The 13,586-nt window shown below is 43.1% G+C and overlaps 1 protein-coding gene across 2 annotated transcripts in view; it reads right to left on the reverse strand.

The window, feature by feature from the left end:
• celf5a (cugbp, Elav-like family member 5a) overlaps positions 1 to 13,586 on the reverse strand; it is a 178,995-nt gene that overhangs the window by 15,305 nt on the left and 150,104 nt on the right. The window contains exons 6-7 of one of the 2 annotated variants that reach the window (XM_063892100.1): positions 9,129 to 9,275; positions 1,529 to 1,685 (exon numbers count right to left, since the gene is read on the reverse strand). In XM_063892100.1, coding sequence (XP_063748170.1) covers positions 1,529 to 1,685; positions 9,129 to 9,275 — 304 coding nt within the window. Of the gene's footprint in view, positions 1 to 1,528; positions 1,695 to 9,128; positions 9,276 to 13,586 lie in introns of both variants that reach the window. The other variant, XM_063892099.1, reaches the window with a different exon arrangement.

Here is a 13,586-nt window from a genome sequence, read left to right on the forward strand (position 1 = left end):
AATAGAGTTGCACAATCTTTCATCAGCACTATTGTGTTGTCAAAATATAGGTATGCATGCAGAACACAAAGATCTGAATTGTCATACTGTCATTGCTTTGCCCATCAAAAAAGAGGCTTCCTCGGCAAGACTGCGCTCCACTTTTAATCACGGTCTCTGATTGATTATGCCCACACAAAAGTGCACACTTTGCACGGAAAACATCACCGGGAATATTTGACAAATGGATCCCTTCTCTAAATATATTGCTCAAAGTTGAAAATGAGTGTGTGTGTACTGTGCACACACAGCATGTTCCAACATTTGCCTTCATGCACATACTTTCTCTTGGCTTGAGGTGGAAACATTTAAAGGTTAATAGGTGTCCTGCAGCATTTCCACACCTGGTCTGCTGTCTCTACGGTTTATTGTAAATCAACTGACTGTTGTGAAGTAAGTTAAGAACAAAAAACTGTGTGTGTACAACTGCCTTTTCTTTGAGTCTGTGAATAAAGTAGGGAACAGAATGCAGACTTAAGAGAATATTTTCTTTCCCCACAGGAACACAGTGCAGAGAGAATTTGATATAGTGCAGCAAGCTTGTAGTAAAGATTTCTATGATGCTATAAAGAAAATCTCAAATAGGCCTTGTTCTACTCTCTCTCTCTTCCTCTTTATGCCTCTCTCTTTCACTCACTGATTGGTTTAAAGTTACCAAAGTCATCACCTTAAAAACTCAATACTGCAGTGTTGACAAAGTAGGTGAGCGGAGCACAACAAAGACTTGGTTACTGTATTATTTATTTCGGCTCATGCTTTTGTTGAGTGGAGAATCTTGAAGTTTCCACTGTCTCAAGGAACACCAAGCACTGCTGAATAAGCAAATGTTATGCAGTGGGTAGGTATTTCAAAGTCCTTCCTTTTCCTCTGTAATGTATCGGCATAGGAGGTGTTTGTTATGGAAAACAAAACCAACTGCATGCAGATCATGCTTGAGTGCTTCAAAACGCAAGGTCAAAATTATATGGGGAAATGAGCGCCTTATCTGTAAACGTACTTATTGAGATTCCTTATTCTGCTGCTGCTTTACCCAAATACTCTCTGCATCCTGCCACAACATAAACATGCAAATCCACTTGACTTTGTTTTTCATCTTGGTCTTTCTTGCTCTCCAGTGAAATCACTTCTGAAAACCAGTGAGCAGCATGCTTCCTTTTGGCCTTGCTGCAGTCCTAGTCACACACTGTGTGCACACACACACACTAACATACACATATGCAAATATTCCTGCAGACATTATAAAACACAAGTTGACCTAAAAGTACCCTGCTGGTATGTACAAAAAAAATACACCCACTTACACTACACACTAACAGTAAGATGTTAACACAAGCAAATAAGAAGCTACCTCGTAATAATAATCCCCCCCCTCATTCCACAAAACCCACATAGACAAGCATACAAACACACCCACCCACCCACACACAGCCCCCCCCCCCCCTACACACACACACACAGCAAGCAAAGGGAATAAAACAAAAGTGCTCACCCAGTGTTTGATGAAACTCACCCGACATCGGGGTCATGGCGGTGTGTTGGAGGCTGTTGATGTTGAGCGCCCCCATTTGGTGGATCTGTGTGGCGGGGAAAGCCACACTGGGCGTGAGATAACCTCCGTGGCTTGCTGCCATGATGGCTGCCTGCTGCTGCATGAGCTGAAGAAGAGGGACACGGAGAGGTGGGAGGACGGTGGCAAGGAGGTGTGGATGGGAGAATGAGGTTCGAGAGAGGGGAGGGGAAGACAGATGGTAATGAAAAATATAGTAAGTTGGGAAGGGGTGGGACAAAGATGGGAGAAGGGAAGCATGAGAGGAGAGAGACACATAGCAAGGGTAGAACAGAGGGAGGGATGTATGTTGAGGTTGATGGATGGATAGTGCATGGGAAGTACAGAGAAAGTAGAGCGGAAGAAAAGAAGGGGAAGAAAAAAGAAGCCTGTCAACCTATGTTTAGTGAATCTGTCTTTTCTCGCAGCAGGAAGCCTGTCACCAGCTGCAAAAACGATTTAATAGCTGTCTGTTGGGCTCATACAAATCAAAAAATTGACATGTGGACATTATATTGGCGCTCAGGGAACAGGCAAAGTTTGCAGAAGAGTTGCACTTCTTTTTCATTACATTTTCCAACTTCCCTTCCCTTTGTTTGGCTGTATAGGTTTGCCACAGATGTTCTCTTATTTTCCCCCGGCCTCCTCTCTGATGTTTCTGATGTATTTGTAATGATTGCTGTATGCAGCCTGACACTCACCCGGAGTTAAAAATGAGCTTTGTTTCATATTTATGTCAGAAACCACAAGGCCTTTCTCTAGGCTAGCTTCCCAAAATGTGAGGGCATTTTTCAAAAAGAATGCATTTTGAGTTCATTAAAGTTTGTTTTTTTTGAGACACACATTTGCCAAACAATATCATGTACTGAATCCAGACCCTGATTCATTAAAAAACACTATTTGTTAAGCATGCGTAGCAAGAAACTCAAATTCCAGACCATGTTAGTGTTGCAGTATGTTAGTCAGAACCTTGAAATGGTGGTCAATCCCACTAAGAGATAAATCAATAGCCTTTTATTCACTCTGCATACTACTTAGCATGAAGTGAGAAGTTAGAGCCGAAAATGTTTTCCATCAAATGCAGCCCACAGAGTGTTTATTCATGCTCACATGCACCGCTGCCCTGCACTGCACTCACACACATACAAAACATTTCATGAGGAGCGACAGAGTTTCCTATTTGAGTTTTTGCACTCAGCTTAAATTCTCCCTGTGCAAACCATAAAGTGAACGCCTAATTCAGAAGAAAACCCATCATCGTACAAAGGCTTTTTGCAGCTTGCGAACCAGTGGGTCTATCTAGCGAACCAACAATCTTTTGCTGGCTATGTAGTGATGCAGACCTGTGGTGTAGCCAGCTGGACTGACCTCTCAGCCCCGTCTCTGCATCTGTTTAATGCTGCTTAGCTGCTGTGTGTCAGGGGAGCTGCTGATGGCCGTGGCCTGAGAATGACTCGTATAAGCAGAAATCAAACTCCTCTGCCACTGGCACTAATGCTAATGACGATATTGTGAGACACTGCGGGTAGAGAATGCCACTCTGCTTGTATTTGCATGGGGACCCAGCAACGGGAAAGCCAATTATTTTCCCTCAGTGCCCCTGTCAGGTAACCTGAAAGCGGCTGTCCCGCTGCAGAATGCCCAGCGCTGGCATCTCATCCATTAGCCACATACCTTGCCTCTGCTATCTATTAATGCCGGTTGTCATTTGCATAATTTCATTGTGACAAATGGGAATCATCCATTCCTTTCCAAACAAGATGAATTGAGCCTTTAAGAGGCCGTAGCTGCAAAAGACAGCAAAGTAACAAGAAACTAAACAAAAGCAATGACACAGAAACAAACAAAGAGGTCTAAAGGATCTGTGGCTCCCTTGCTTTGGCGAGGCTTTGACTGCCCCCCCATTAGGATGTGAACAGTGTTAGACTTCAGGATGAAGGGACCGACTGGGCTGGTATTACAGAATAAATAAACTGCCACACCACTTTTTTGTCTTTCATCTGGCTCTGCTTGCTGATGCTGGGGACTTAGGGCTAATTCTAATGCGCTTGCAATCTATTTATTGGAAGCCTTATAAAACCTACAGGCCTGTATGGAGTAAAAATGGAGAGGGAGTAAAGACTAGCCTCTCTCCCAATGCATATTTTAGATTAATGCCTTCCGTCCGATTGTCATGGATAACAACTCCGGCATTCATTGATGCTTCGTTCCAAATTCAAATGCAGCAAATTGGAAACCCAAGCATATAATTACGTTGGAACGCAGTGGTTAATACAAACTGGCTGTGATAAAAGAAAATAAAGAGCAGCAAGCAGAGTGGCTATGTTGACAGAGATATTCAAAGTCGTTCCATTTTACCTTTCATATGTATATGCTTTTTTCCTCTTTCTTTCTCATCATTTCAAAGGCATTATATTCAAAAGCTATTCCCGTTTCTTTATTTATGCACCAGCCAGCAGATAGCAAATGTCTCTGGTGGAGAATGAGCAGAACTGAGTCTTCATCATCACAGACACAACCTTTTCTGCTTCCTCTTGAAAAGAAAGGAAGAGCGAAGAAAAGGCAGAGAGAAACAAGGGGGACAAAAGAGAAGCGTGTGAGATGAAAAGGAGCAAAGAAAGTTGCCCGGGCTCCCGCAGCATTCATTTAGTGTCAGACATCTGCTTTTTTATTGCAACCTGATGGCATTACTCTCCCCTGGTGCCAGCAGGCAATCACCTCTTTATCACATGGCAATTATCTCTGTAGCGCTGCTCTGTGACTCGTTGACTCTCAGCACTGTCACATGTGACCCCTTATAGCCCAACCAGCCGGGGACCGAGGCAGAGAGGATAGAGAGAGACAAAGAGAAGGAAGGACTGAGAGGGTGAAAAGGGTTGAAAAAATAAGAGAGAGAGTAGGTCAATGAGGTGAAGCAAAAGACTGAAGACAGGAGACTGAAGCTCAAGGGCCTCATTTGTTACCCCCCATGCTGGCAGGCCGTATTTCCATGGAAAGATTTGAATAGGTTTTTTTCATCTGAGGCACTTTGTTGTGTGTGCAGAGCAAGTCCTCACAAGTGTATTGCAGCTAAACCAGGTCATAGACGAGTGTGTTTGCGCGCAGGCAGTTTTCAGCACAGCTAAATGATGCAGTAATCTGTTCCAATCATTCCTCATGTGTGCAGTGATGCCGTTTGAATGTGAGTCCCTCCAACAGGGGGAGATGTTTCCTAATGTGAGTTTACAGTCATCATCCTCCCTCTCATCCTCCCACACACTGTCACTATTAGAGCCAAGTTAAAGCATTTTCTCTCCTCTCATTTATCCATCTCACACTCAGTCCAATGCATCTTTTTAGGGAGGCACATTGCGGAGGGCCTTTAAATCTAAAACTTCCCTCCCGTCCTGCGACACAGCGTGTATTCCTCCACCTGGAGAGACCGAGGTAAAATGGCTGTCTTCCCAGAGAGACACAGCTTTAACGACAAAGGAAGAAAAGTGACCTGAATCAAATCTAGTCATGTACAAATATGATGTTTGTGTCTTGAAGGGGGAATACAAAAGGTAATAAAAGCTGGTTTTATTACTCGCATTCAGCGATTCATGGGAGAACTATTATCACTCACTACTAACACTGGAATGAAACAAGGAATCCCACTCACTCGCTCGCTCTCCCCCTGCTTGTGTTTTATGAAATCACCTTTTTGCAAATAGGATGTCTCCTGTCAGAGCACACCAGTGTCTGTGTCTATCGTAAAAGTGGCACATTTCTCATTTTTGGCATATGTTGTCAGTGTTGTACCCCTCCAATTTGTGTTCAGAGCCCCCTCCTTCTCCTGGTTTGACTAAAATCCAATTTACTGGCTGTCAGCTCAACTCTTTAATCCTATCCACTGCTGTAGTGGAGAGGTAGCTCTTTGAATTTACCATTTACTGTACTCCCCGGTTATAGCTATATATACCATCTCCCCACGTCTGTATTCTATACTGTGCCACCTCCTCTTCTCTTGGCCAGTGTGTATGGAGCGTGGGCGAACATGTAGTGTGCCTTTGGAGATAAAGTCCTTTTTGTGTCACTGCAGGTTTTCCTTCTTGGGGGAATATGTGTAGTTTATCTTGCAGTAAAGAAACATTGGTCGTATCACTTCGGCACATTCCCGGTGGCTAAAGGGGAATTGAGGCTGCACACCATACACATGCAGCCATGACGGTAATGTAATCATAACTGCTGCACAAGCAGGACCCCCACACTAAAGATAACTAACATTTATTCCACATTATTGCACATGTTGCAGTTGGAACCAGTATTTATACTCATTAAATACGTCTTTAGCTAGATATGAAAACAAGAGCCTTGCTGATAAGCCATTACTGCCTCTGGTGCTCTAAAAAGTTGGTGTGAGTGTATCTCCAAGGTTGCTTTCCCTCAGAGTTTCTCAACCAGCTTGTCTTATTTCGCTAAATTCATTATATGCAGGTACATGGCACCCACTGTCTCTGTAATTCATAATACTAATACAAGGAGAATCTCACCTTCACTAACATCATTCATGCTGTATAATCTTTGTGTCGAGAAACCACATACTTGTATTTTATCCTTTAGATTTAATAGTAATTGATTTTCTCTAATGCTGAAGTATCCCCAGCGCCCTTGTTACTTTCACTCGGAACTGAATTTCCTAGCATCATCCAGCTCTTTGTCATATTATGTTTGTGTATGGGAGGGAAAGAGAGAGAGGAGGGAGGCAAAAGAAAGAACATTTGCTGCGCAGTGTGTCTGAGTGTGTACACGTCTGTATGAGTCGACACGGGTCTCTGCCACAGTAAATAAGAGTCATGGCCAAACTGAGCGGGGGGCACAATGGTCTCCCCGCAGACCGCCACTGCCTCCACCACCCCTTCAACATTTGCATTTCTCCACATTTCCTGGGAAAGGGCTGCATTTCATGAATGGTAATGAAGGTGGGAGTTTTACTGGGAAGAGCACAAGAGATGGCCTTGCAATTACTCTGGGACGGTCAATTTACACATTTCACACTGGGTCTCATGGCTGTGATGTGAAAATGAGGGGAAACGGATAAGCCCCCAAGAGCTGGCTATTTGAAACAATTTATCCTAGCATTTGGAAAATATATATAACTTTAACATCCAAATGAGTACAGGGGAGATCATTAGGTGTTACTCGTTCTCTGTGAGTAAACACATTGCTGGTGATCATGTGTGTTTATGCAGTGTGAGGCCCGGGTTTTTATCTCAGTTCCGGATGGGAAGCTTTTCCTAAATTCATTTTACTCTGCTTCAAGTAGAGTGTGCATGCACGTGCAAACGGCAGTACGTGTGAGTGCTCTGCCTCAGCGGGGAAGAGGAAAGTTTGTGTGCAGATAAGTTGCCAATGGGAAAATTCTGAGTCAACTCTGGCCCCTGAAGCATCTCAAGGGCCCAGAGGGTGGGACAAGGGGGAGGGAGAGGGGAATGGGAGAGAGGCAGTGTGATAGAAGGTAGAGGGGGCGCATGGTGAGAGCGGCTGCATAGGCTGTCTGAACTCATCAAAGAGCCGGGGGTCTGCTGTGTGAATATGGTGCCATGCCCTGAGGGGGATGGGGGGTACAGTAGGAGGGCAGAGGGAAGCTGATGAAGGGGTTGGAGGGTACTAGTTGCTTAATGTGTGTGTGACTACGTGCTGTGGGTAGTGAGATTATGTAAAAGCATAGCAGCTCTGCTTTTAAAGAGGAGGGGACGGAGAAGGGCTGCTGAATGAAGTCATCATAGTTTGGCAAGTTCATTTTCCCTGACGGAAATGAATACCAAGTAGGGTTCAAAACGTGTCTTTGTGTACTGAAATGACTAGAAAGGTTACACGTTTCACTGGCTGGTGCCCTGTTTTTAAATGCTTCATGATTAATTGGACCACATCACAGTCAAGCTACAGGTCAGACGTAGGGGTTAAACTGTGTGTCATGTGTTCTTAGTCATTGGCGGTCCTACCTCAGCAATACACCGTCCATCTAAAGGGGAATACTGGTCAAATAAAAATGATGTGTGTGGCGATAGTCAGCAGAAATGGGGAAAGGACAAATCAAAACGCTTGTTAAAAGCCACTATGTGTCGAATGATGATGTTATCTAAAATTACTCGGATTTTCTGAGTTTTGTAGCTACGCGTTGAAGATCTATGAGACGTTTCTGGTAAAGGTTAGCACACGTCAGCGCAGCATCGGTTGCCTTCGGTGCATACTTCTCTGTCCGTGCGTTCGATCCATGGGACAGAAGTTTTCTACATATAATGGGTTTAAACATATTGCCTATATCAGGGGTATCCAAACTTTTTTCGCTGAGGGCCGCACTCAGAAAAACATATAAGGGCTGGGCCCCTCACTAGGAGTCAAATGGCCTCATAAGATAAGTTATAGTTTAGCAAAATCAATCAAATGTAGGTAAATTATGATCGATACTTGAATATGCTTTCAGAAGAAAAAAAACAACACATCTTTCCATAGGGTTTCATTTATTTTGTTGGCAGTCCATCCCTTAAAAAATAAGCTTCAGATGGCTTATAATAAAGGGGAACTATGAAGGATATATTTCAAGCTGGTTATGTAAATAAGTTATTGGGCTTTTTTTGTCAACTAAGATTTGTTAGAAAATGTTTTCAACTTTAAACGGCAGTGTTTATTTGACATTGGGCTTATTAACACATGAATACTACTGTGTAATGTCTGCTTACATATTTAAGAAGAACAATATCAGACATTTCTGGGCCATATTCCATTATACTTTTTGAATTTGCTGAATCCAAATGGAATACGGGCTGCATTTGGCCCCCCGGGCTGCATTTGGCCCCCCTGGCCTGTATGAAATGCATGTTTGATCAGTTGGGGGATAAAATTACCTTTTAGCTTAATGTGGTCTACTTGTTAGCAAACATTAGCTCCATATCTACTGGTATTGTAGTGATTCTGGCTACTGATGGATGAAGCACAATATGAACTTGTTTTCTTTTCAAAAAACACATGAGTGAAACAGAACAGATCCTTCCATGTAGCTGCCCCGGTGCTTTATATGTTCACCAGGTATTCACTTCATCTGTCCATCTAGCATTTGGTGCTCGACAATGGCAAACTGTACATTTTGAATAGCATTTTGACTGAAAAAGCTTCCTGTTGTAGCTGAAAATGACACTATGAGAGCACTGAGTATAAGCCTAAACACTTGAGTTGCAGGGCCACAAAACCAAAACAATGAACCTAAAGACCCTGAAATACTAAATAGAACTGAGAGGAAGTGCAGAGTCCAGTTGTCATTCTCTGTGGACGGCACCTTTCACATAAGCATATTCATTTAAACCATTGTTAATATAAATGTATATTATTCATACCCAATTATAGCAGCTTCAGGGACTTTGTAGAACAATGTGAGTTAGCACATCCTGGACATTTGTTAAGTGACTTAACTCCCTGGAATAGTATTTTTTATCTACTGTATGGCGTCAGTCAGCACATATTTGTATGTTAGATTGAATGTGTTTTTATTTGAGTTGTTCTGTGTCTATCAATCCGAACTCACCGCATGTGCGTAAGAGCTGTAGGTGCTGAAGGGAAGGGCGATGGCTGGGTTGAAGATGCCAAACTGCCCGACCATCTGCTGCATACGTCTGATGGTGCGCTCCTTGTCTGTGTCGGCGAACTTGACCACCAAGCTGGAGGAAGCACCCTGAGGGGGTTGAGAGAAACAGAGGATCTGAGGAAAAACAACATTGACACTTAACCTGGGATTTAGTGCAAGCACCTTTAATGTTAACACTAGCTCAGTCAGTCAGCAACAACATCCTTTCATCCTCTACCCCCCAAAAAGGCTTAGCCACAACAGGAATTATTTTGGATTTGTGACTGTTAGGATTTACCAAGTATTTAGAGAAACCTGACAAAAGGCTTAGAAAGGTTCAATACAAGGGCATGAATAATGGTATTTGTTATTATTTCAGATTTTTTAGTATACCATGATCATTAGCAACAACAACCGGTGATAACATCAATATCTGGAGAGCTCCTCTAATTAGATGTCAGAGCTTTTTATTTTTTGGCATTCGAGATGAACCATCATTGCACATTTGTATTATTGCAAGGTTGTTCCTCCTCATTTTGTGGCTGGCATACATAAACATGAACCTAAGAGAGATATGGGAAAAAGAAAAATTATTCTCCCTACTGAGTGAACAGCTCTGTAGGCAGATGTGCAGACAGAAGCCTTCCGTTCTTTCAATCAGTGTTTAACATGTACAAAGTCACTCGGGGCAGAGCAGCCTCGCTGTGCATGACATAAATACTTTATATTTCCCCCAGCTTTCCCACTCTGGAACAGTACATATATGTAACCTTGGTGCTCCTTCCCACAGATTAGGTTAACATATCTGCAATATACAATGATTTGAAGGAAGAGCTACAATTGGCAGCGGTTCCTATTGACCTCGGTGAAAGTGTTCTTCAAAGGAAATGTGGCTTTTTAGGGCAATTTCCCTCTTTCTGCCCTCCGCTTAGCTTCCCCTTGCTTTATGTGGCTCTCTTGTAAACACTATTGCCTCTTCCTGCAGCCCAATAATGAAAACAGCAGGTGTGTCTGCCACACACCCTTCATTAAGAATCTTCGAATGATTTAGCACTACAGTTGACCTTTTGTGTGCTCCGCCTCTCCTCCCCTCTGCGCCCCCAAACTGGCCAATCGATCCACATAAAAGGCCGAAATATTACTCTGATCTGACAGTGTAGAAAGGTTGTGCGTCAGTCATGATAAGAGGCCCCCTGAAATTGGTGCAAGATTGTCAATATCAGTGGTGACTGGTGGAGTGGCTGGATTGAAGGCTGGGGGAGGGGGCTTTTAAAGGGCTACAGGGGGATTTCTCGGTGAGGTTGGATGTGGGAGTTGTGTAGGACTCTAGGCAAGCAGTTATAAATGGGCAGCAAAATTACAATAATTTAATTATTTATCAAGTTTTTATTTTTCTGTTTGCTTATTCTGACTGAGGTCTGGAGCTCTGCTAATGAAGACATTTACAGAGATGCTCAAAGACAGGCCGACTAGCATATAGATTATATCCTCTCTTTTTCTCCCCACTTTCTTTCAATATTCCCCCAAGCCCTCTCCTCCTGGTTTGCTCCAGAGGTTGAATCGCAGGTTTGAAAGATTGTAGGTGAGAGGCCAGTTAGTTGCCTGCCTGACTAAAGAGATTATTGTCTCGTTAGCAGAGTGATTGACTAACTGGCAGGCTAGGTGACTAGATGGCTTGCTAACTGGCTGACGGACTGCAGTATTCGTTAGACTGACAAGCCGGCTGACATCTGTACAGCTGATTGACTAAATGTTTCCCTTCGTGCTGCAAGTGTCATCCCATTCCTGTCACCCCGGAACAACATTATCCCTGGCCACTGAGCGCTGTGTATGATTCTACAATAAACAGGACAGAAAAAAGAGATAGAACCTCATCTATAAGAGGTATTATTGAGCTTCTCAATCTCATTAAAACACCTCATAGACTATGCTCGGTCACTTCAAGGTTAACCTTGGCTCAGTTACTGGTTTAGGGTTTGTCTGTTGTGTCTGTCCAGCTTTTTAGTATCTGCCTCATTAACTTTATTATGAGGTTTAACTTTGGGAGAGTCCAGGACATGGCAGAGCATGACCAGAATACAAAGGAGATGTGCTAGTACATAATGAATACTTTAACTCCTTCTCACAGTAAAAAAAGGAAAGAAAAAAGCTACTGAAGGTCTACCTTCTTTGGTAATGAGAGCTGTGTGTTCTTCTCTGCTTCTTTAATTTATTGGGAAAGGCTGGGTTTTATAATCTGAGGGTATTAAGTTGAATCACTGAAGTCAACCTCTCTCTTAGACTGGAGTGTGCCTGCTTGGATGATAGAAACATGGTTTACTGTGAACTGACATGTCTGTTTGTATAAGAGCCTGTTCTTTAATATCTGTTCATGTATGTCCCACTCTCTGCAAGGCATTCTTTAATGGAAGTCCATAAGCTGTCTTTGCCCTCCCGCTGGTTCTCCTCATGACACCTGAATCCTATGGTTTATCGGCCAAGCATCCGATGCCACATTTGTTTATCTCCCAGGTTTTCCCAGTTAGGCCCGTCAGGATATCAGTGAGTAGAATCGCCACTGCTATAAACAGAGCAGGATGAAGTATGAAGTAAAAGTCTCATTACATCTTTAAGCTGCCAAGTGTGAGCAGAATCCCAGGCGTCTCCCAGCTGCCTAGAGAGCCACTGAAGGAAGGGGGAGTTAAACAGGGAGGAAAAAAAAAAGAAGTCCCTGCATAGACCCCGAACCAAAAGGAAAGGCTGCTTCTTTCTCATTGCCAAGGAAGCTCGCTGTCTGTCTAAGCTGCACGCCCAGCTATACATCCCATACTTCTTGCATTAGTGCAGGGCAGAGCTAGAAAGGAGTCACATGGTGAGGGCCTTCATGTTGTCCCAGTTCGCTTGGGTAAGTCATCCTATGAATCAGTCTGTAAAACCACTAGCACAAAAACCAAAAAATGACATACATGCCATCGTTCTTATAAACATGTTTTCATCCCCGCCTGAAAAACAAAAAACTATTTTAATGAGAATGTATCCCCACTAAAGCTGCCTGTTCCTCCACAACATATGGCATCATATTCTGCCTGCATTGCTTACCATACATTAAAACATGATTTTATATTCACAAAGTTACAACTTTATATTAAAAATTCATTCGACCAGAGTGCTTCCATCAGGGACATGAGTGCATAGCGTGTGATGCTCATGTGGACGCCACTTGACATGTTTGTTTTGACATTATGGTGGGTTTCACATTTCTTGAGATGTCACGAAATTCCCGCAGTTTGAAATGTATTTATTGTTGCTTTCAATGAATCCTACATTGATGCTGCATATACTGTACAGTCAGCCGCTACAGTACACAGTGTATAATTTATTCCCTTTGCATGATACTATTCTACTTATTCTTACTGATAGTGCATTACCACCGAAGGAGTCATGAATACACATCGTCTTTGAGCTTGGATAGTAAAATAATGGATGACTGTAATCTATGAGGTTATTAGAATGTAAATTGCCTGGGCAGAAATACTTGTGGGGGCGATGACAGATCTTAAACAATAAACATTAACTTAAAAAATATAAAGGCAGAACGTTGTTTAATGAATAGCAGCACCATGATCTATCATCCTCGTGAAAAACTGACATTAAAACTCTGCATCTCATTGAATTCACAATGAGATCATTACTGTGTTCAAACCAGCCGTTATATACTGTGGTATCTGCAGCATTTTTTGCCTTTCCACCATCTCTTTATTTAGTCATTATTTAAGGCAGTGACACGTTGATCAGTACATTAAAACAATGTGTCTTGTTGAGTGTTAAATCCTGGCTCTCACGGCACTTGCATGTGTGTGTTCTCTGTGTGAAGTAATAGAGAAGATCCAGCAGCTGGGGAGTCACATTTGGATGTTTATTTTTACCCTCTTTGCTCTTCTCTTCACTCTCAATCATCCAGCCCTCTCTTCTATGCAAACTTTACCTCATTTGCTTTCCTTTGTTCTGCTCTTATCCTTCCATCATCCTGCTCCAGTATTTCTGTGTCAGTCCCTGTGTCAGCAGGAAACAGTCTCAAACCCCGGCTGAGCTGATGCGGATACGGATTGAAAAAATCATCACGGCTCTGCAGACCTGACCCACACTCCCCCCCCTTCCCCCTCGTCTCGGCGTAATTCTGTCCCGGGACTTACTTCCTACACGGCCCTGCTGAATCCCGGCAATTTGCTTTACAGCTCTGGCGTTTAAATGTTTAATTGAGCCACATTCTGAACAGTGGCAGTGTGTGTGTGTGTGTGTGTGTGTGTGTGTGTGTGTGTGTGTGTGTGTGTGTGTGTGTGTGTGTGTGTGTGTGTGTGTGTGTGTGTGTCTGTGTGTGTCTGTCCGTGTGTGTGCATGTGCGTGCACGTGCGTGTGTGTGAAAGCTGGACCCAGCTGAGA

This window comes from Eleginops maclovinus, chromosome 9 (assembly GCF_036324505.1).
Source record: "Eleginops maclovinus isolate JMC-PN-2008 ecotype Puerto Natales chromosome 9, JC_Emac_rtc_rv5, whole genome shotgun sequence".
Classification (NCBI taxonomy): Eukaryota; Metazoa; Chordata; class Actinopteri; order Perciformes; family Eleginopidae; genus Eleginops; species Eleginops maclovinus.